General features: G+C 39.9%; 1 protein-coding gene across 2 annotated transcripts in view; it reads left to right on the forward strand.

The window, feature by feature from the left end:
- MICU1 (mitochondrial calcium uptake 1) overlaps positions 1-24,662 on the forward strand; it is a 167,604-nt gene that overhangs the window by 91,716 nt on the left and 51,226 nt on the right. For both annotated transcript variants that reach the window (XM_070945103.1, XM_070945104.1), the window contains 2 exons: positions 2,525-2,607; positions 12,348-12,545. In XM_070945103.1, the coding sequence (XP_070801204.1) occupies positions 2,525-2,607; positions 12,348-12,545 (281 nt within the window). The remainder of the gene's footprint in view (positions 1-2,524; positions 2,608-12,347; positions 12,546-24,662) is intronic.

Raw genomic sequence — 24,662 nt, forward strand, 5'->3', positions numbered from 1 at the left:
GAGGGCAAGGTGGGACATCTTGTGAAAACTATTGGGATGGAGTATTGAGTGCATGAAAACAAACCAGCCTTACCACCTCCACAGAATGAGTCGACAAAAATCACACTGCACTCAAATGAAATTCTCATATAATGTAATTGACGTAAATAAACAAGTGATGTAAATAAACAATTGAACTAATGGCTGAGTTTTATTTGACCCCTAAACCCAAGATGTGGTGGGACAACAGTTATGAAAAGACTTGGTATGGAAATACAGATAACAGCCTCTCTTCAAAATTAAGTAGCAAACAGATATTACTAGACACAAAGCTTTCTTCTGAGTCATTCCCTGGCGAAAAGTGCCATAATATGGATATTACAGAGATACTTCTTTGGTACAGTAATTATTGCAGCTCCTAGATTTTAGTTAATATTTTCCTGAGTGCTTAAAACAATGGAGAAGAGGGAAAAAAGATTTATTAACTGCCCTAGATCAAAGATGTCAGTATGAATAGGCTAGGCCGGGCAATGATGCTAAAACCTCATTTTCCGCATATTCAGAAAATGCCTAACTTGACTCTGCTGGTGTATCACACAGATACAGACACAGACACATACACACCAGAGGTGGGTTTCAGCAGGTTCTGACCAGTTCTGGAGAACCGGTAGCGGAAATTTTGAGTAGTTTGGAGAACCGGTAGTAAAAATTCTGACTAGCCCTGCCCCCATCTATTCTCTGCCTCCCAAGTCCCAGCTGATCGGGAGGAAATGGGGATTTTGCAGTATCCTTCCCCCGAAGTGGGTGGGAATGCAGATTTTACAGTATCCTTCCCCTGCTACACCCACCAAGCCACGCCCACCAAGCCATGTCACGCCCACCAAGCCACACCCACAGAACTGATAGAAAAAATTTTTGAAACCCACCACTGATACACACACACACACACACACACACACACAAAAGAGAATTCTTTACATATTGGTTTGTTTTCTTAAAAATAATACAGTCTAATTGTGTGGTAACAGGTATTATATAGAGAAATACCAAATAATTACAAAATGGAAACAAACTTATTTTTGGAGCTTGCACGATTTCCAGAAAGTCCAGTGGTTGTGTGAGAAGATCCCCCCCTCCATTCTCACATAGCTTCTGCAGCCCCCAAAAATCACATAAGAATGGGGTGTGTTTTTGAGAATACAGTCATACCTCAGCCCTCAACTGTTGCAACACCCGTCAAATTCAGTTCTCGACAGATTTTGAAGTAGAAATCTTGTCCAAGCGCTTGTCTTTCTCCTGGTAGTCGACGCCCAAGGAAGAACTTACTGACATCGGCTGCTTTGTGATTCTCTCTTTCTTCTGGCCAAAATAGTGACATGTAGTAAGTCACATGGTTTTCTTAGTACTCATTGGTTTTAGTATTTGTTGCGTCTTCTGGAATGAATTTCCATTGAATACCAAGATACCACTGTGGTTGTCAGATATTGATGAATGTTGACATGTCAGCCAAAATATTGTAGTGTATCACCTTTGACATGCAAGTCATCAGTTTGCCATCACTGGGATAAGGTGTGGGTCCACCAATATATGTTTAGAAGCTGGAGGTATAACCTGTCCTTCATCTTCCTATAACTTTTGTTACAGTTTTGTTATGAGCCGCGGTGGCGCAGTGGTTAGAATGCAGTACTGCAGGCTACTTCTGCTGACTGCTAGCTGCCAGCAGTTCGATTCTCACCGGCTCGAGGTTGACTCAGCCTTCCATCCTTCCGAGATTGGTAAAATGAGGACCCAGATTGTTGGAGGCAATATGCTAACTCTCTAAACCATTTAGAGAAGGCTATAAAGCACTGTGAAGTGGTATATAAGTCTGAGTGCTATTGCTACTAAGGCCACAATATTTAATAAGAAGTAACTCCAAATGAAAACAGCACAATTTGATTTCAAATAAATAGTACTTAAAATGAAATTGTCATTTGCCTGATTTTTCACACAGAATCTTCTTGTTGCAAATGGTTTAATTAAAACCTTTCATTGTCCCACTTGTTCCATCAAATTCATCTCTGCATAAATTTATCTGTGGGCTGTCCTATAAACAACCTGCATTTAAATTCATGCTTAGATTTGAAACTTTTAGTTTAGCATTGGAGCCTCAATTTCTAATTAGGTTTTCTCTATCCTATTTCCTTAGAGAGGACAGAAATTACAGATGTTTTGTGCATAGAGCCATAAATAAAGTTATGAAACTTAATATGGACTTACTGGAGAAAAGTAGCCCTGCAGAGCTCATAATTTCAAGATATTACAGATATATTTTTTGCAAGAAAATTGCTAAAGAGGACTATTAAGATAATACATATTAACAAAGATGCAGACACAAAATCAAGAAGAAGAAAAATCCACTGGAGAAACATAAGAAATATATTGCAAAAACAAGAACAATTTAAAAAAAAGTTTTAAGCTGTAATATCACTCTTAAATCATTATTGCTGCTTTCTGATTACTCCATAATGTAATGTCTATAATATACTGGGTTTTTTTCCCCTAGCTCCTCAGAGAAACTTCGAAATTGCTTTCAAGATGTTTGATCTAAATGGCGATGGAGAAGTGGATATGGAAGAATTTGAACAGGCAAGTTTTCGTTTCTTTTTTCCTTTCTGACATAATATTTAAGAAGGCGAATTTGTGCAGTTCTCTGCTCTTAAGAGTACTGTATGGTTCAGACCAGTTCGCAAGAACCGATAGTAAAACCAGCTCTGCCCACCACCCTGGATGTCATCATAGGTGATCTGCACAGAAGCTTGGCGAGCGAAGCGAGTGCGCACGCACGATCCCGTTGCGAACCGGTAGTAAAGATAAGTAGAATCCATCCCTATACTGTATGTACATAATCCATTATGGCATGTCTATATGATTCTGTCTCTATGATTCTGTCTGTATGTAAAACAGTCCTCCTTAACTTGGCGCCTTCCAAGTGTGTTAGGCTACTTCTGGCAATGCTGGCTGGCAGTCCCATTTTTTTCTCTTTCTCTTCCCTACCCTTTAATTTCCTCTTTCTTTTCCATTTAACTGATTTCCAGTTGTAAGTGAGCTTGCTAAATTGCCTTTGGATTGCCTGGTTGTTTTTTTTTTAAGGTATTGCTCCCTTGGCTTTTTTAAAAGATGCACACAGTTCCAAAACAGACAGCTAACATCCTCCTGTTCCTGTCTTCTGGGATTCAATCAATATATATCTGTCTTTGTTACTAGAGGGATTGTTTTTCAACTACCTATAAAATATCTATCAAAAGAAAAAGGACAAAAGACTGCAAATTTCTTAACAAAAATGCATATGTGCTTTTCTAGTGTGATTCTGCAGCTCACAAGCTTTAAGATTTTCATAAACTGCTTTTCTACTGCAAAATGAGTTAACACTTTCAAACTCCCCAAAATATCCTTAATATTAAATGAGGGAGAGCCCCCAGAGGTAAATTTACAAAGGGGGAGAAAAATAAAAGCTTTTATAGTAAGATAGTTAGTTAAACTGATTTTGGACAAGAGAAAAAAAAAATACTACCAAAGGAAACAGATTCAAAGAGGAAGAAATAAATGTACTTTTAATAATTTGTCTCAATTACCACAAAATAATACCAAAACAATATCAGATTTAATAATTATGCAGTTTTGCAATTAGTGGGATTTTCTTTACTTTCAGAAACTAAAAATTGGAAGTATTTTAAGAAGCTGAAATAAGTATGTACAATTTAAGGTACATGAATTTAATCTTGCGGGGGGGGGGTTTGCTTTTTTTTATTAAAAAATATCTAAGCATAGTTTTGATGTTTGTTCCATCACAAAGTGAGAACTCTGTGGAGGCCCTGTGAAACCAATGAATGAAGAATTTTAAAAAGGGATAAAAATAAAGATGCTTTTTAATGTGCTTCACTCCTAGTGACTAAATGGATATAAATATGCCAACATGCCACTAAATGAAAGGTCTATAAGAATCATATATATAAGAACAAAACAAAAAAAAAATCAGAGATCGTTGAAAAGCAGTATGCTATATGAGTAACCAATACTCAACCATTAGTATGTTACATCAAAATGACAACTCTTTTTGTTGTTTGTTGTAGCCTATTAAAGTGACTGAGGGCCCTGACTATCATAGATCGTTAAAACGTACACAATTAACATCTTTCTGAGCCTTTATTTCTCTCGTATTGTCGGTACAAATAACTAAGATGTCTTATTAGAAAATTTGACCTTCAAAATGCTTCCAAAAACAACAGTTTTGAAACATTTCAATCTGCATTATATTATCTTACATTTGAATCAATCTAAACACCCCTCTTTTAGAATGATTAATAAGTCATGTTAAATGTGTTCAAGTTTTGAAATTCATCTCCGATAAATTTTGAATGAATTTTCTTACAGACCCAGACAGCAATGTATATAACATTTGTGTATTTTTGTTCACATCTAAGACCTTGATTTTGCAGACAGGAGCTATTTCAGTGATATTTAATGAGCTCTGAAAACAGAGCCTCCAATATGTCGTAATCTCTGCCAAGCTCCAGCTGGCAGTCCATAAATAAAGGAAGACAATGGTTTTCCTCCCTTACTCAGCTCACAGTTTTACTATTTTTACCATTTTTTACATTTCCAGCCTACTTTTCTTCCATGAGTTTAGATATAAGCTCTTCTGCCTCAGGATTTCCCCAAAGCCTAATGAGAGAGCTACCAGGCTAAAAATGGACTAGCACTTGGTCTCCCAACATCTCAACAACTATATCACACAGATTGTAAATCTAGGTTTGTTTTGCTTTTGGCCATTACGCCAAGGTAGGAATTCTTGGACTTTAGCAGAAATATTGTCATCTTCTGTGCCCTTCTGAATCGAGTGTGAGGTGCTTGATTTTGACTTTTGCCAATGCCAACATTAGAAAAATTCTCTTTCCTAACGCTTCCAAGATAGAATAGAATAAAATAACATTTAGAAAGAAACTTGGAGGTCTTCTAATCCAACCCCCTGCACAAGCAGGAGACCCTATAACATTTCAGACAAATGGTTATCCAATCTCTTCTTAAAAACCTCCTGTGATGGAGCACTTATAATTTCTGGAGGCAAATCATTCCACTGATTAATTGTTTTAACTGTCAGGAAATTTCTCCTTAGTTCTAGGTTGCTTTTCTCCTTGATTAGTTTCCACCCGTTACTTCTTGTCCTGCCCTCAGGTGCTTTGGAGAATAGCTTGACTCCAGGAGTGGGTTCTAAATTTTTTTTACTACCGGTTCTGTGGGTGTGGCTTATTGTGTGGGCGTGGTTTGATGGTCATGTGACAATTCTTTAGGATTTAGCAGAGGTACTGGTCTACCAGGCTTTTAACTGCTTGCAGAGCTGTACTGGTCTACCCATTTGTTCTTGGAGCGTTCCGGTCTACCCATTTGTTTTTGGAGGCACCGGTCTACTCATTTGTTTTTGGAGGCACCGGGCTACCCATTTGTTTTTGGAGCGCACTGGTCTACCACCACACTGCCTTTTAACACTGATCAGCTGTAGGGCGGCCCTTTGAAGCCCCGCGGCAAGAGTTTAAACAGTTTTTTTCCTTCTAGCCAATCAGCTGGGACTCGGGAGGCAGCGAATAGATTGGGGCGGGGCCAAATAAAAGGTAAGAATAACGTGGGGGGCGGCGGGAGGACCCAGCTCCCGCACAAAGAGAACCGGTTCAGTGATGTCATATCGTCACCGCTACTGGCTCGGCCAAGCTGGGCCGAACCGGGAGGAATCCACCACTGCTTGACTCCCTCTTCTTTGTGGCAGCCCCTGAGATATTGGGACATTGCTATCATATCACTCCAGATTGAATATTCCCTTTTAAGACTGGAATATCTCCTAACTTTAAAGGTGTCAGATTCCTTAAGTTTGTCACTCAGGAAGCTGAATTGCCCAAGAGACTCAGACAACACAGCTAGGAGCTACAATTTTTATTATAGTTCTAGAACCATTGGCTTTACCAACAACTGAACTACTGAGTGGCCTTCAGATTGATACAGAATTTGCTCATGTTTTTCCCCATATAAAAATGTTTTTGCCTTTCTTTTCTCACTGTTGGTGGTTGGAGACCATTGCATGTTTTTATTTCCCACTTGTCTACATTGAGAATCCCTTGCCACAAATGAAAGCTTCATGAGAGAGGGAAAGGGAGAAAGTTATGAAACCGCTAAGATGCAACCATCAATGGGGTTTGGGCAAAGTTTAATAATCTTTTTCCAACAGAGACAAGAAGAAACTCAGCAGCCTCTTTTAAAAAGCATGTAATATTTTAAAATGGGAATTGCTACGTTATGGAATGGAATGGAATGGAATGGAATGGAATGGAATGGAATAGAATAGAATAGAATAGAATAGAATAGAATAGAATAGAATAGAATAGAATAGAATAGAATAGAATAGAAATTTATTAGCCAAGTGTGATTGGACACACAAGGAATTTGTCTTTGGTGCATATGCTCTCAGTGTACATAAAAAAATAGATTCATCAAGAATCATAAGATACAACACTTAATGATAGTCATAGGATACTAAATAAGCAATCAAATCATACTAGGAAACAAAACAATATAAATCGTAAAGGTACAAGCAACAAAGTTATAGTCATAAGTGGGAGGGGATAGGTAATAGGAAGGATGAGAAGAATAATAGTAATACAGTCTTGGTAAATAGTTTGACAATGTTGTGAGAATTAGTTGTTTAGCAGAGTGATGGCATTCAGGGAAAAACTGTCTAGTTGTTCTGGTGTGCAGTGCCCTATAGCATCGTTTTGAGGGTAGAAGTTGAAACAATTTATGTCCAGGACGTGAGGGGTCTGTAGATATTTTCACAGCCCTCTTTTTGACTTGTGCAGTATACAGATCCTCAATGGAAGGCAGGTTGGTAGCAATTGTTTTTTCTGTGGTTCTAATTATCCGTTGAAGTCTGTGTCTGTCTTGTTTGATTGCCGAACCAGGCAGTTATAGAGGTGCAGATGACAGACTCAATAATTCCTCTGTAGAATTTTTATATCTGAAGGTACCATATTCTTTTTTATGATCCCTTTTTCCTGTACCTTCTGCCTACATCAGTCTTCCCATTGAGATGGTTGAGTTATATATTACCTATTAAAATAACATACTCCTATTATTGTAGGAGGAAGTGATATTTTGTACTTAAAAATTAACTCCATTGTACTGGAACTTTAAAAACTGGCAGACTCCTGACCAATTTGGAAAACAAGATTTTTTTTCCTGGGATGAAAAGACTGCAAAGATTGTATCAGAGGAGAAGTTAGGGCAGTAACCTTTCATTTCTCTGGAGTCTAAATTGTATTGGAATATCACATAATAAAAAGAAACATCGTAAATTCAATTCTCTATTGGATGATTAATAACCTGTCCAGGAATATTGCCAAAAATTGAAATCTTGTTCCTGCTAAGGATTTATGCCGCATATTCCTTCGTTTCATTGAGTTATTAAATGTAGGTATTTCTTAGCTCTCCTTCAAGATAGCAGTCTTTCAAAGCCATCTTAGAAAATACAGCATACAATTCAATCTCAACATCATAAATCAGTCTGAAATAATTGTACAAATAAAGCGGTTATTTAAGCAGCAATATATACATTTTTCAGGATATCCTCGACCCATTTGTTTACAGATTGTCAGAACTGATCTACTTACTTATTTTTTAAAATTTGAATCTGTATTTACATCCATATGCACCATTGAAAAGCAGCTGGGATTGTTTTCCTGCATTTTTAATTCTGTTTAGTGACTTAGTAATCATGCTGCTATTATCGGGGTTAGAATTTGAGTTGCCAGGTTACGCTGACCATTTTCCTTGTGTGAAAATAACCTCATTCTTCGCTTCTGCTGTCTGACTGAAATCAATAATCTGAGAACAAGATCTTCAGAAATTGTCAAATACTACAACAGTTGTTTGTTTCTCTGTGTGCAGTGCATGTCCAGCTTTTATTTCCATAGAGTGTCAGAGGGAAAACAATTGCATGATTCTCATCTCTGCAGATAGAAACATATTCCAGCATCTGAATATCTTTCCCAAAGCTTTGAATGCTTCTCTATCAAATGCTGGTCTGTGACAATTGATTCCTTTTTTGTTGTTGTTGTTGATAGTTAATTCTGAAAGGCAAAGGCTAACCACCACTTCAACATCTTCTTTGCCCATTCTAAGGCAGTTTGCTACACCTCCTGTCATGGATTTGATCTTCTTTATATTCAAAGTTATTCCTGTTTTTTTTTTCACCATGCACCTCAAGTTTCATCACTAGAGTTAGCAGATCAGTTTCATTTTAAACTGCCAGAGACATCATCAGCAAAATTATTGTTTCTTCCACCAATTTTAAATTTTCATTGTTTTCCAATCCAGTTTAGATAGATAGATAGATAGATAGATAGATAGATAGATAGATAGATAGATAGATGGATGGATGGATGGATGGATGGATGGATGGATGGATGGATGGATGGATGGATGGATAGATAGATGGATAGTGATAGGGATATAGAGATAGCTATATAGATGATGGAGGGAGGGAGGGAGGGAGGGAGGGAGGGAGGGAGAGAGAGAGAGAGAGATTCAACAGACAGGTTAAATAAAGAAGGAGAGGTTATACATCCTAGTCTTACTCCTTTGCCAAACTGGAGACAGTCTGTTTCTCCACGTTCCATTCAGGCTATGGGCTTCCTGATCTTTAATACAGGTTTCATGTGAAGACAATCAGAGGTTTGGGATTGCCATGTTACTGAACACAGCTTGACATGGTTGACACAAACAAAGGCTAATCATTGCTGAAGCACATGCTGATTGGGTAGGTGACATTCTGGGTCTTTCTCAATTATCCTTAGTACATCCTCAATATCTCTTGTTCCTCAGCCTTATCTAAAACCAGCTTGAACATCTGGCATTATTCTTACCGTGTAATGCTGTAATCTGTGTTGGATGATCCTCAGCATTTTTTCCCCCTAGCACTTGAAATTAAAAACATTGCATGATAGTTTGCACACTGCAGCTTTCTTGGTAAAATACCAAAGTAGTTTACAACTGCCTTCTCCTACGTAATACGAAATGATGCTTTGTTCCATTGTCGCCGAAGCAGTCAACTGCCTCTAGCATTTTCTTATATTGCTGCTACACAATATGCCTTTTATTTTAACTGGAAAGCTGGGATGATCCTCATGGCTTGGTGACCGTGCGGGGTGCTGGGCATACACCCTGGCATTCCATGCTCGTCCATCCAAGGACACACACACACCCCGTCCCAATGAGGCAGCACAGCAGGATTTGGAGGGTCTATAGTCAAAGTGTTTTATGCACCTTGAACTGTCAGTGAATTTAATACACATTTTGGGAAGCATGAACAAGCAAAACAATACACATTTTGGGAAGCATGAGCCTTGGTAGTACAATGGTCTAAAGCACCCTGTTATTAAGACCAGCTGCCTGCAATTACTGCAGGTTCGAATCTCCCCAGGCTCAAGGTTGACTCAGCCTTCCATCCTTTCTAAGGTAGGTAAATTGAGGACCCAGTTTGTGGGGGCAATAAGCTGACTTTGTATAAATATACAAAAGTATGAAGGCTATTGCTTAGTGCATTGTAAGCCGCCCGGAGTCTCCGGAGAAGGGTGACATATAAATCAAATTAAAAACAAAACAAAACCAAGTGCTCTGGACCAGCAGGACATGCTATAACATCTCTGTTTTATAAGACAGCTTGGGTTTTATTTTAAAGCAAATTGCAGGCCGTTGTGTGCGTTCACATCTCTTTCTTTTTGCAAATCTGACAAGGTTGCAAAAAGAGCGAGCAAGGATAAGGTTTGAGTTACTTTGGTTGATCATTTTTTGACTCTTGACTAGACACCCCTAGAAGACAAAGGTATTCTTAAGTTTGGGGAATGGGTTTCACAATTGGGATATCCAGGCCTGGAGCAATTCTGTATGATGCCCCCAGGTTTTAATAAAGGAGCTGTAAAAGATTGGCCCACTCCTTCCATTATTGGCCAAACAATATTTGCAAATTTTATGAAAAGGAGCTATGGAACTTTTTTTTAAAAAATGCTCATAAAATACAAGAAGCAGCTTTGTTTCCAGGTATCTCTGTGTGTTCCATCTCACTACATTCACAGTCAAACCCTACTGAATGGCAAGCTTTAAAACAGAGTTTTCTCCATTTCTTGATATGTAAGGTCTCAATATCAAAGAGAAGAATACCTTCCAGTGCTTAAGGGACTGTTATAAAAAAGAGGGGATTGACTAGGGCACAGAGGGCAGGACAAGAAGTAAGGGATAGAAGCTTGTCAAAAATAGATACAGCCTAGAAGTAAGGAGAAATTTTCTGACAGTGAGAGCAATTAATCAATGGAATAGCTTGCCTCCTTTGGTTGCGGATGCTCCATCATTGAAGGTTTTCAAAAATAGTCTGGACAACCATTTGGCTGGGATTGTATAAGACTCCCGCCTTGAGAAGGGGGTTGGACTAGGAGACCTCCAAAGTCCCTTTCAGCCCTATGATTTGAAAATTCTAAGGAGAGGTCATCATAGAATCAGGTTTACTACTTTCATGTAAAGTTCTGTAAAAAAATCATGGTCAAGCAAATACAACAAAACATCCATTTCATATTTTGCCATTTAATAATGGCAAATAATGGAGAAATAATGGGATAGTTCATCATGCATGGTCCTCTCCATCTTAATCATGATTGCATTTTCTTTTCAGCTGAACTAACACATGGTTACTCTGAACTGTATTGTCAGGGTTCCAAGTAACAACCCAACGCAATCAAAACTCCGAGGCCTGGGGTTTCCTCAAAGTAGAAATTTATTAGGCATGTCATATTGGCACAGTTGGTGAAAACCCGACTCTAAAGGACCCGAGGTTCTCCCCACCCAAATCAAACCCCAAAGTTCTTTCCCCCAGGCCCCACGTCCATCATATGGTCCAATCAGGTCACAGTCCCAACTCCGGCTGGCTTCGGTCCATGCTTTCCCAGCACCTGATGAGAACGCCTTTGGTTCCCAGGAGAAAGAATTTTATTTTGGCTACACATCCCCAGCTATCTTTATCTCCCCACTCCCGTTCTCACAACTTCAACCAGCCTTGCTGTGGCAGCCCTGAAGATGCTCCAAAATGGCTTCAGGGCTGACATATATTTGTGAAGCTTGTTTAGATAGGGTCCTTCTGGTCATTCTGCTATGGTTCTTTGTTGGTTGGGATTTCTGGGAATTGTAGTACAGCAGTATCTGGAAGGTTCTCTATCATTACTTGAATAGAGCATAGTGGGAACACTGGGCATTGTCATGTTCGTCTGTAGAGCAACGTAGGGATTGTTCTACCTATGTTCTACCTGTTCTACCAACCACCTAATCTGGTGAACAAAGTAATCTCTGAGTAATCTCTGAGAATTCAGAAATTTATCAGTACACTCTAAAGCAGGGGTGTCAAACTCATGCTGTCATAGCGGCGTCACATGACATATCGGGACTTTTAACCCCTTCACTAAACTGGGCAGGGGCGTGGCCAGCGCATGACGCATCCAGCCCACAGGCCAGGAGTTTGACAGCCATGATCTAAAGGGTTGAAAACTCAATTTAATGTGCACATTAAAATAAATAATAGCTTCAATCATTTTGGGGAGCTAACAAAGTTGCCATCTGCCTAGTTATAGTTGGCTATTCATCTTCTGAGTCATGGTAGCGGAGTGGCTAGCATGCAGTATTGCAGGCAAACTCTGCCCACAGCCAGAAGTTTGATCCTGACTGGCTCAAGGTTGACTCAACCTTCCATCCTTCCGAGGTCAGTAAAATGTGGACCTAGATTGTTGGGGGCAATATGCAAACAATGCTTACATTGTAAACCTCCCAGAGAGTGCTATAAAGCGCTATTGTGGGGCTGCTGGAGGTTCGCAGGGGTTTAGGAGAACCTCTACCTAAGATTCTGTGCAGTTCGGAGGATCCCTGCTCCTCCTCTCTCAGGAGTCCCCAAACTGCCCGTTTTGGATGCAAGTAAGTGCAGGGCACTCAGAGAGCCTCAGGGAGGGCAAAAAACGGGCCTACCGGAACTTCAGGAAGGCCGGAAACAGGCCCATTTCGGCCTCCAGAGGACCTCCGGAGCCTGGGGAGCTCATCTTCGCCCTCCTGGAGGCTCAAGGAAAGCCTCCGGAGCCCTGGGAGGGGAAACCCCCCCCCGCCATGGTGCAGGAAGCCGAGTAGGCCCTGCCCACCATGGCCACATCCACCCAACAACCAGGCAGAGAACCCCTTGCTAAAATTTTTGAAGCCCACCCCTGTGCAGTATATAACTCTAAATGCTATTGCTATTGCTGTTTTGCCCTCTGTAGGTTCAGAGCATCATTCGTTCCCAGACTAGCATGGGGATGCGTCACAGGGACCGTTCAACTACTGGGAACACGTTGAAGACCGGCTTCAATTCTGCATTGACGACATACTTTTTTGGAGCTGATTTGAAGGGGAAACTGACCATCTCCCACTTCTTGGAGTTCCAGCGGAAGCTTCAGCACGACATTCTCAAACTCGAGGTTAGCGTCTAATAATCCACACAAGGATCTTGCTTAACTCACTTTCCATTTGCTCACAGATTTGTTATATTAATATCATTAGCTTTAATTACCAGGGACAAAGCTTATTTAAGCAGATGGTATAATCTGTGCCCCCAGGAGGTCTCATTCCTTTCACTTCCCATGAGAATCCAGATGCTTTTAGATTTCCTGAAATATCCCAGATAGCCAGATGAATGGTTGGTTGATTCTGGAGCAATGGGCTAAAAAATAAAACATACCATATTGCAGCACAAAATATTTCTATTCTGCAGTAAAAAAATAACACACACTTGCTTTTAGTTTTCTGACCTGATTTCATCTATTACATGTGTCCCAAATGTTTCTCTCTCTCTCTCTCTCATCTATTCTATCTATCTATCTATCTATCTATCTATCTATCTATCTATCTATCTATAGTGAAATCCAATTTTTTTTACTACTGGTTCTGTGGGCGTGGCTTGGGCATGGTGTGGCTTAGTGGGCATGGCTTGGTGCGCATGACAGGGGAAGGATACTGCAAAATCTCCATTCCCACCCCACTCCAGGTGAAGGATATTGTAAAATCTCCATTCCCACCTCACTCTGGGGCCAGCCAGAGGTGGTATTTGCCGGTTCTCCGAACTGCTCAAAATTTCCACTACTGGATCTCCAGAATCTGTCAGAACCTGCTGGATTTCACCCATCCTATCTATCCATCCGTCCACCCACCCACCCACCCACCCACCCATCTACCTACCATCTTTCTAATATTATACACAAAAACATGTTACTTGAAAACAGATTAGTTTGTTTTTCTTTTTAAAAATATATATGTCATGTGTGCTCTTGAGTTTATGTCAAATGTAATATACACTTAGTGTGATAAACTCTCTCTTGTAGGACTAAAAAAGACATACCTCTACATTAATCAATTTCAAGGAATATTTGATAGTTATAATGTTTTGGTTAATTAAAATAGGCTGTCGTGAATAACTTAGGTCCGTGATGGCGAACCTAAGAGCCGTATCAGTGGGCACGCGAGCTCAGCTCCGCCAGCTAATTTTCGGGCTTTCCGGGCCCACCAGAAGTTGGCAAACAGGCTATTTCTGGCCTCCAGAGGGCCTCCGGGCGGGGAGCGTTTTTGCCCTCCCCAGGCTCCTAGAAAGACTCTGGAGCCTGGGAACAGCAAAAAATGGGCCTATCGGGCCCACTTTGCCATCGCATGTCAAAAGCGGGGGAGCATGGGGGGTCGTGCGCACATGCATGGGGGGATGGGGTGCATTGAATTATGGCTGTGGGCACATGCGCGCATGACCACCCCACGCTCCCCCCACTTTTTGCCACACGATGGCAAATAAGTTAGCCATCACTGACTTAGGTTATAACTGTTTAAAACTAATATGCTTTTTGAAAAATACAGTGAAGTATACCCTAGTAGTTCAACTGCTATTAAAGAAATTATATTATGAAGGAATTCTATCTGTCAGGGGAAGAAGCATTTCCAAATGTTAATAAAAGTCATCCATCAGACCAGTTGGGTATTTATTTTTACCCCAGTAAATCTCTATCCCCCTTTTTAAAAACACCTTTTAGAGAAAAACTAGAAACATTTATAAACCAGACTAATATTGTACACTCACAAATATGCCCAACCTGATTTGGCAAAGAGGAATGAGTTGATCCTAAAAAAAGGATTTCTAACAGAAAATCAATTCTTTTTAATGTATTTTATTTAGAGTTTTAAGCACTACTTAAGCATACTTTGAAACCAATTAAACCAACCAGGAAGGGTCTCAGATCTTTATAAACAAATTAGATTGGAATAAAGTTTGTATTTAGTGTATTTGAATTCTATCAGAAGGTAGAAGCTACAGACATTTCTTTATCAGAGTCTTTATTTCACTTTGCTAGATAAATTCACATTGTATTTTGATCCTGGAAATCTAGGAATGCATAAAATTAAGAGTGTTTGCTATCTCCAGAATCATCACTCATTTTCATGAATTAATGTTTACACGAATATGAGTTGTCATGTATAAGATCTTCAGAGAGGAACCTTAAATTTGATATTTAAAATTTATACCTGATAATATCAATAATAAATTAAATCTTGTAGCTTCATCTTCAAGAAGAAACCCAGAAAGAAGAAAGATGGACTGAGTATTATGATAAAAATTACAGTCTATCTCAAATTACATATTAAATACTGTTCCTGAATGCACCTTTATAGCAAATGAAAACTGTCATGTAGGACAGATAGAATTATTATGACTGAATTGTTTGCAACTGAAATAAAAGATAGACAAGAACATTGCCTGAATTGAAGTAAATGTGCAGATTATTTTTTGAGTCTGAGCTAACCAATATATTGATTTAAAAATACAGTAACATAGAAAATGAGGGTGGAAAGAGACCTAGTAATCCATTGAGCATGCCATTTGAGTTTATTTGGGGGGATGTTTTCTTTTTAATTAATTGATTTATTATTTTTCCATTGTTATTTTTATTTATTTTTATTTTTGTTGGTTAATGGACATGTATTTATCCCATGCATGTTTAAATTCAGTTACTGATGATTGACCTCTGCTGAGTTGGTTCCAAGCTTCCACTATTCTCTATGAAATCATACTTTCTAACATTACTTTTGAATTTCTCTCCTGTCAATTTGGTGGTCTGGTGGCTCAGCAATTAAGATGCTAGGCTTGTCATATGTAAAGCTGGCAACTCAGATTGGAGACCCAAGCTCCATGCAATGAAGTGAGCTCCTGTCCTTGCCCCAGCTTCTGCCAGCCTAGCAGTTCTAAAGCATACAAATCAGGGGTGGGTTCTAAATTTTTTTACTACCGGTTCTGTGGGCATGGCTTGTGGGGTGGTAATGTAACTGGATGGGCGTGGCCAACCTTTTTTTTTTTTTTTTACTGTTAAAAGCATTTTTCTACAATCTTAAGAGGTTGCAGAAAAAAATGCCTTTAGAAGCCTCTGACGATCAGGCAAATCAGCTGGGGTTGCCAGAGGCTTTTAAAAGCATTTTTTTCCCCTACAACCTCTTCGCCTGAAGAGGTTGCCGAAAAAAATGCTTTTAGAAGTTCTGACGATCAGGCAAGTCAGCTGGGATCGCCAGAGGTTTTTAAAGGCATTTTTTTCCCCTAGGTTGCAGAAAAAAATGCTTTTAGAAGCCACTGAGATCCCAGCTGAGCCTAACTTTTAAAAGCATTTTTTCAGCTGAAGAGTTTGTATAAAAAATGCTTTAAAAGAAAAAAAAAGCCTCTGATGAGGTGGGCGGGGTAAGCGAGCGACGACCGGGGACTGGCCGGGGACAGGTTCGGGAGCGTGGCCAGCCAATGTTATTACCGGTTCTCCGAACTACTAAATTTTTTTACTACCGGTTCTTGCGAACTGGTGCAAACCAGGAGCAACCCACCACTGATACAAATGCAAATAGATAAAGAGGTACCACTTTGGTGGGGAGGTAACAGTGTTCCGTGACATCATGCTGGCCATGTGACCACGGAAATGTCTTCGGGCAGCACTGGCTCACTGGCCTTGCAATGGAGATGACATCTCCCCCTATAATCAGCAATGACTAGCCTGCGTTCTTTATTTTTTGCTTAATATTGAAAATACTGCCTTCTAAAACCTTATTCACACCTCTAGTATATTTAAAGGTCTCAATCATATCACCCCCTTTTCCTTCTGTCTTCCAGGCTGTATATATTCAGTTCCTCCGATCTCTTCCAATATGTTTTGTCCCTCAGATGAGGCACCATTTTTGTTGCCCTACTCTGGACTCACTCAATCTTATCAATTTGGATAAAGTGAAAAAGCAACCCAGTGGTGAATGATAGGATGGCATTTCACCCACGATATTTTCCCCAGTGAAATGTGTTAGGCTGAGAGAGATTGACTGGACCAAAATTACTAAGTCAGCTTCTATGTTCAAGGGAAGACTAGAAATCTTGGTCGTCCATTTTCTAGCTCAGTTTCTTAGCCACTACACCAGACTGACTTTCATGTGTGATATGGTATATGCTGTCAGTGTTCCAGAAAACCCCCCAACTCCAAGTAAAACTCTGAAGCAAGCATTTTTCAAAGTTCTATTTACTAGAATAGGTAAACTGGCACATCTGGGAAAACCCGAATCTGACAGGTCCGGGTTTTCCCTCAGTAAATCAAAACCCCCCAAACCATCCCCTCACTCCTCAGTCAATCACATGCTCCAATCACCAGCTGTCCCATCCCGAGACATCACTCTGACCACTCCTCCAGATGCAGGATTGGCCTCACCTTGACCGACAGGAAGAATGCTATCATGTCTAAAGACAACCCCTCTACTAAATCCCCACTCCTACTTTCCCACACATGAGAAGGTGGCAGCATGGAATCTTCCGGCCTAATATGGCTTCCAAAGCTGACATATGCAACATGTAATAGAGATAGACATATTCATTAGTAAAGGATAATTGTTTCTGTTAAATCTAAAGTTTTCGTTCTCAAGTACTATTACTTTTCTTATGCTTTGTTTTTTCCCCTTGCAATTTGGGGATAATCAACTTCCTCCATATATTCATCTGATAGCAAACTCACTTTGTCATCTCAGTGCAACAGCTACTGTGAAGAAGAAAGAATCTCATGGATTGGTTTGACTTTCAAAGTGGCATTTGCTGCCGTCGTAATTCCCTCCGCAAGCTTGTTTGATATTTGATTGGCAGCCAGAACTAGTTGAGGGATTTCTTGTCGACAGTGTCTTGACATTCTGAGAAAGAGAGACAGAGCACAGGGTTTTCTCATAGCATGCCCAGTTGCTAATAAAACCTAACCCCGTGAATTCAGATCTCCAAAGTTGTTTTTTTTTTTTTTGGGGGGGGGGGGGGGAGGGGGGGCTTGTTTCCTTACGCTTTTCTAGTTTGAGAAATATTTTCTCTTTTCCTAAAAGTGCAGAAGGGGCTTGTAAGCAGAAAAGAAACAATGCTAGACTACCTCTATCAGACTAAGTTATGTATCTTATGATTCATGATGTATGTATTTATGATCACTACGATCATGATTTATCACTTATATCTTTTATGTACACTGAGAGCTTATGCACTGAAGACAAATTCCTTGTGTGTCCAATCACACTTGGCCAATAAAGAATTCTGTTCGATTTTATGCATGGCTTTGAAGCTAAGAGTGCAACGCTTGTGTACATAACTGTTTAAATTGCTCGTTAAACTCCTGGAATCTGCTGGTGACCGTAATTAATTCTGCTGTTCAGTTGTAGGCTTCAGTGGCTTTCTGAGGTTAATGATCTATGTCCAAAACAGTTCCCAAGAAATGGGCATCCATGATATCCTGCTATCAGCAGGAAGCGTAGTTTCAACCCATTTACTGCCCATTATAATTTTGGTGCAAAGATAGGTAGAGATGAACTAGAAACTGTCATTATCTTCTCACTCCTCAAAACCAAAACTTTCAACCAAACTCTTAAGTAGATCATGACGTTTCACCATCTATGGTTCCATCTAACCCACTCCTGTTTTTTTTTTCTTTCCTCATTACTTTACTGGGCTTCTAATGTGCTCCGTTTCCTCTCCCCAAAAGGATGCATTTGTTGTTTGTTTATATATTTATTTATTAGATTTTTATCCCATCTGTCTTATTTTATAGTAACTCAAGGCAGCAAACATACATGATACAAGTAGTCCTTGACTTACAACCAGAACTGAGACCAGAATTTCAGTTGCTAAGCAAAGTGGTTGTTAAGTGAATCATGCCCAATATTGCCACTTTTCTAGCAATGGCTGTTGGGTGAATCATTGCGGTTAAGTGAATCATAGTCATTAAGTGAATCTGGCTTCCCCCACTGACTTCCGTTGTTAGAAGCCAACCATGAAGGTTGCAGAGGGCGATCACATGACTGCAACTGTCATAAATTCACGCTGGTTGCCAAGCACCCAAATTTTAATCACATGATCATGGGGATGCTGTAACAAGTCATAAGTGGGAGGAACACTTGTGAGTCTCCTTTTTGAGTGCTGATGTAACTTCAAATGGTCACTAAATGAATAGATGTAAGTTGAGGATTACTGTTGTGGCCTGCCACCTGCCAGTGGAGCTGGCGGCAGACTTGGACGATGAGGAGGTTTGGGAGGAACTTGGGCCAGTTCTGGAGTCTGAAGAAGGCTCTGATGGATGCTCTGCGTCGGACACAGAGATAGACCAGGGCCATCCAACATTTTCCAGCCACCCAAGAGGCAGCTGCCTTTGGAAGCTGATATGAGTGAGGAGGAAGAATATCTGGGGCCTGTTCCAGATGCGCAGAGCAGTTAAGAGGGGTGAACAATGGAGGACAAGGAATCGACTCGGGAAGCAAAGCACACATGGACGCTGAATGGCCCCTCCCTGGCTGGGGAATGAATAGAAGGAAAGGGGAGTGGTTGTTGTAGGAGACAACAGTTCGTATTTCTGAAGATTTTGCTCATTGTGTTTCGAGCCACAAAGACTGCTTGCCAGAACTTAATTTGCAGACTTTCGGCTGGGAGCTCATGGCTTTGCAATTACGCAAGGAATTGATAAGGTCTGTTGTTGCAGTTAAGTCCTTGAAGGACTATTGCCTGGACTTTTCGGTGGGTGAATACAATTAATTCACAAGAGGTAGATAAAGAGGTCTTTTTCATGACAAGAAGCCTGTTTCTTGCTTCTGCTAAGGCTGGGTCAGAACAATTACCTGTATTCCTATTGTCTCCACAACAACAACCATGTTAGGTAAGTTGGGCAGAGAGAAAGTGACTAGCCCAAGATCACCCAGCCGATTTTCATGCCTAATGTGAAACTAGAACTCCTGGTCTCCTGGTTTCTAGGCTAGCACCCAAACTGGCTCTCCCCTCAAAGTTCCTAACTGCTAGCATCAGGGCTACAAACTGCCATTCTTGGGGCCAGAAGTTGAAAATTAGGGGACTGAACACTTTTCTGTGTCCTTGACATTGCTTTTTAAAATAATATTATAGGTTTTTTCAAACTGATCCTGAACCGACTTTGCCTTGGTAATGTTAAAGAAAAGACATCATGCTGAGAATTGGAGATAAGCTTGCAGCATTTCACTTCCATAATAGGTTTTATCTTTTAATAGGGTGAGGTGGATTTTCCTAGTGGTGCTTACTTACCTTATTGTATTTTATCTTTATTAATTCCCTAGGCCTCCGTGCTAATAATTCTCTGTGTGTTCAACTATTAGCTTAAAGAGTCACTTTCTTCCTTTACATAACAGAAAAACTGTGTTTTTCATATTAGGCTGCTACTTCATTTCCTCCCCCACTTTTAATTTAAGTTTTGAAGTTACCAGTGGTGCTTTTAATAGCTAAAATCCAGTGACGTTTTTCCTGGACAAAATTATTATTTCAAAAATGTTCTGCCATAATTCTTTAATTTTGTCTAAATGCACACAGAGGGGAATGTGTGCGTAGGGTTTTATTCTGATCAATATTAAGTTGAGTTTACAAAAGAGAATATTTTAATCACGGTGGGGAATCCCTTTGGATAGGAAGTGTAATTTTATCAGTGCTTTTGTGAATCCTAGCTGCTCTTGACTTTACTAATCATAGTGTCTTTTTAGATTGGTTGTCAAATTTGAAGGTTGGAGATGTAGCCTTATGAGGGTTAAGGAATTCTAGTTTGGTTTCTCAAAAACTTTGGGGGATCTTGCTTGGTTTGAGAGTATGCTGTGACATGGTTTACATTTTGAAAGAACTAGAATACTTTTGAATGCCAGAAATAGAGTAAGTCGGGTAAGTTAAGAAAAAAAATGTGAAAAGGTGATTAGTGGTAAAATCTAGGTGTTGTTAAATTTAACAACCTAAATTGACTATGGAACCTTCAGTTAAACAAACAAGAGATGCGAATATCTTTGCTTGTGAGTATCTGCAGGATACTTGCTGGTTTGGTGAGAAAGCACTTTTTTCCCTGAGTTTTTGCCTTTTTACTATATAGATAGAGTGTTATGTATCATGCTTAGAAAAGGGAATTGCACTGTGAAAACATGACACTGCTTTTGTTGTCCTCTTCCCAGCCCTGCAGATGCCACGTCTTTGTTATGAGACTCTTCATGGCTTTTGGCCATCAGACTTATCTTGCGGTAGAAAGAAAAGTGACTGAATTCAATTTTCTTTAATGGAAGCTGGTATTCTTTGTTTATTTCAAGGCTTTCTGTAGCCTTTCTGTAGGTTAACTGAAAAGCATAAGAGGCTCTGTGAAGACATTGTTTATGATCACTCTGGAAATAATGCAGCTTCTGGCTCTGTTGCAAGATGAAGCTGTCCAAGGAAAGCCAAGTATCAGAAAATTAATCCATTTGGTAAGATTTCCAGAAGAAGAATAGAGAACAGATTGACATCACACTCCATTTAGGAAATCATTTTCCCCAAGAGAAAAGTTACAAATGTTTTATCATCATACAGCAAAAGAGATGATTGTCAATTTCAGAAAAGGCAGGCACATATTTATACATATACGTGTGTGTGTGTGTGTGTGTGTGTGTGTGTGTGTGTGTGTGTGTGTATGTGTTTTCTGAGGTTTTCCCCGGTGCTTGTATGTAGGTCTTTGGTTATTCGGGTTTTCTCCCGTGTAAAATTGGAAGTGTCTTGGCGACGTTTCGACGAAGTCTCATTCGTCATCTTCAGGGTGGTGTTTTCGGCTTCGTACTTCTAGGAGTACCTGTAAAGGTACAATATTTGTTTTTCTTTCTTTTTCTTTTTCACTGAACTAGGGCTGCATAATATCTTGGTTTACGTAGGTAGAACCTGGCTAAAGAGACATACACATAAAACCTACGAAAAAGAAAGAAAAACAAATATTGTACCTTTACAGGGAGGATACATGAGATGAGGGTGTGGCTAACTGATGAGGCCTTATAAGGCCGAAATAGATCTATCTTAGTCTCCCAATGGGCAGCAAAGGGTCTGCTGGCTGCCAGAAAAAGGGGGGGGGGAAGCCCAGAAACTAGTGAATTGTGATTTCACTGAACTAGGGCTACATAATATCTTGGTTTATGTAGGTAGAACCTGGCTAAAGAGACAGACATATATATGTATGTATGTATGTATGTATGTATGTATGTATGTATGTATGTATGTATAGTGTTTTTTCTGTCGAAGCACCTGGTCTACCCCAATATGGGAGGGAGCATACTGCTTCCCTTTTGCCTTTCAGCTCCAATCCAGGAGGCCTCAGGCAGTCACTATCACAACAAACTATTTTGTATCAAATTTATATTTGCTAATAAAGAAATAAAGAGAGACTAGTATAGATCTATTTCAAGCTATTTAGCTCTCATCAGCTAGCCATACCCTTACTCGGATTCGAACTTGTGCTGCCTGCATATTAGGCAGTTGTATTAACCTCTGAGCCACAAGTTCTTTTCCCTTTATCAGTTGAGCCAGGGGAGAGATTAAGTGTTTTTTTCTGCCAAAGCACCTGGTCTACCCCAATAAGGTCTCCCTTTATTAAAAAAGTGACAATAAAAGTTATCTTAGCTTATCATTTCTCGTTTGATTGGGGATGATGATGAATACCTCTTAAAATATTTTATCTGAAATATGGAGGAAAATAACCACTATTTTTCTCAGATGTTGGTTTGGGTGTCTCCCTTCAGCCCCCAAAGCACAATAGAAAAAGGACTGTGGAAAATCAGTGGTTTCTGAGTAGCCCCATGGGGGCCCTCTCCAAAATATCTTTGCCCTGCCTGACTCCAGAAATCGCAGCTGTTTTTGAGGTCCATGAAGCACAACTGGCAGCTCAGGGCCTCTCTAAGCAACACTTTGCTTTGTTTATGATGTTTCTTTCTTCACTGATTTTCGTGTGTGGGTGCCTCCTCTTGTCCTTTTATTGATGCTTTGGAATACAAAGCAAATTAAATATGGGTATCAGAATGAGATGTTGGATTTCATCTTCTATGTAGCGTCCAGGCTCCTGGAAATTTTGTAGTTCTCACGTGAAATGGGAGCTATTGGAGAAGAAGTATTTTTTGTTTTATTTTGTTTTCTCTGATCTGCTTCAAGCTGTGAAAAGCTTTCCCTGATTTTGCTGTTTTATAGTAATTGGAACAGACGGGAGCTGTTCCCCAAATGCTGATGCTTGTACACCCAGACAGATCCATCATTTTTAGGGTTTTTGTTCTACCATTTCCTCCTTCCTTCAAAGCTTCCAGGGTTTTTCTAAACCTATCTTTATGCTAAAATATCTTGTGCTTCCTTTAACAAAATGAGATACATCTGAAGGACAGGCCTTGTAGATTGGTGGCAGGCAATAAAACCAAAAGACCATAATTAGCCTTGTTTTCACAAGTGTTCAATCTTAGCCATACAGACAGTCATTGATTTATGGCCACAGTTGGAACCAGAGTTCCCATTGCTAAGCAAAATGGTTGTTAAGTAAATTGTGCCCAATTTTAGGACCTTTTTGGTCACGGCTGTTGAGTGAACCACTACAGTTTTTAAGCAAGTCATGCAGTCTATCAGCAACTTTTCTGAAGAAGTAATTTTATTAAATTTTGAACGTCTATCCCTTTTAATGAAATGGTTAGTATGAAAAGGTGCTATCAGACTAATTCTGAAAAACGTTTGTAGAGATTCTCAATCATCCAGGTCATGGTTGTCCCAAAGGTGCTTTTTCAAGAGGCAACTGGACTTTCTTGTTTTTTCTTTGAGGAAATTTCACTTCTCATCCAAGAAGCTTCTTCAGCTCTGACAGGATAGTGGAGAATGGAAGGATTTCTATTCCTTGCAGTCATTTGCATTCTTTTAGAGGGTCGCTGAAGCACTTGAAGGTTTATTTGTGTCCTCAGTATCACCTGAGTAGTGCTCCTAGTTCCTGTAATCTGTAATTATTTTTCCTCTGGAAATTTATCCTGACAGAGCTGAAGAAGCTTCTTGGATGAGAAATGAAACGTCTTCAAAGAAAAACAAGAAAATCCAGTTGCTTCCTGAAAAAGCACCTTTGGGACAGCCATGACCTGGATGACAGAATCTCTACAGACTTTTAGCAATACAATTTGGGATGAACACCCTTTGAATCAAGGGTGAAATCTAAAATTTGTTACTACCGGTTCTGTGGGCGTGGCTTGGTGGGGGGTTAATGTGACTGGGTGGGTGTGGCCAACTTTTTTAAAAAAAAACTTTTAAAAGCATTTTTTCTACAACCTTAAGAGGTTGCAGGAAAAAAATGCTTTTAAAAGCCTCTGACGATCCCAGCTGAGCCGCGCGATCATCAGAGGCTTTTTTTAAAAAAAATATTTTTAAAAGCATTTTTTCGGCTGAAGAGGTTGTAGAAAAACTGCTTTTAAAAGTAAAAAAAACCAGCCTCTGATGATCGCGCGGCTCAGCTGGGCATGTGGGGGGGGCAGGGACTTTTGCTACCAGTTCTCCGAACTACCCACCGCCATCGCTACCGGATCTGGCGATCCAGTCCGAACCGGGAGCATTTCACCCCTGCTTTGGATGGTGTGAGAGTAGGAACGGATTTCCAGAGAAAAATAATTGCAGACTACAGAAACCAGGAGCACCACTCAGGCGACCCTGAGGACACAGATAAACCTCCAAGTGCTTCCACGGCCCTCTCAAAGGATGCAAATGACCAGTTGTCAGCAAGGAATATAAATCCTTCCATTCCCCACTATCCTGTCAGAACTGAAGAAGCTTCTTGGATGAGAAGAGAAACTTCTTCAAAAAAAACCCAAGGAAGTATTGTTGCCTTCTGAAGAAAGTTGCAAGAAACCGAAATAGTGAAAGGTTTTTCTTGGTTTGCAAATACCAACTTTTTACACAAAACCATCTTTCTATATTTCACAAGCTTAAGATGGGCAGAAGTTAGGCAACTGAATGACTTGTCTGTAGACCAGCAATGATTCCCGATGCCTAGTTGTTCAACAGCAATAATGGCACATTCCTATCCTTGCCTTGACAGTGGAGTTCTTCCTGAGATCGGTAATCCTTATGTTTTTAGAACTCTACAAATAAATTAAAAATAAAATAATACAAGGATATAGCATGCTTACAGTTTTGATGCTTCCCAAAAGTATTGCGTTCTGTCTTGTTCTGTTTTTTTTTTTTTAAACATGCCCTTGCTGATTAGATGATAAGCTCATTG

The sequence above is a fragment of the Pituophis catenifer genome, unplaced genomic scaffold, assembly GCF_029215685.1.
Source record: "Pituophis catenifer annectens isolate HBS135680 unplaced genomic scaffold, rPitCat1.0.hap2 SCAF_6, whole genome shotgun sequence".
Classification (NCBI taxonomy): Eukaryota; Metazoa; Chordata; class Lepidosauria; order Squamata; family Colubridae; genus Pituophis; species Pituophis catenifer.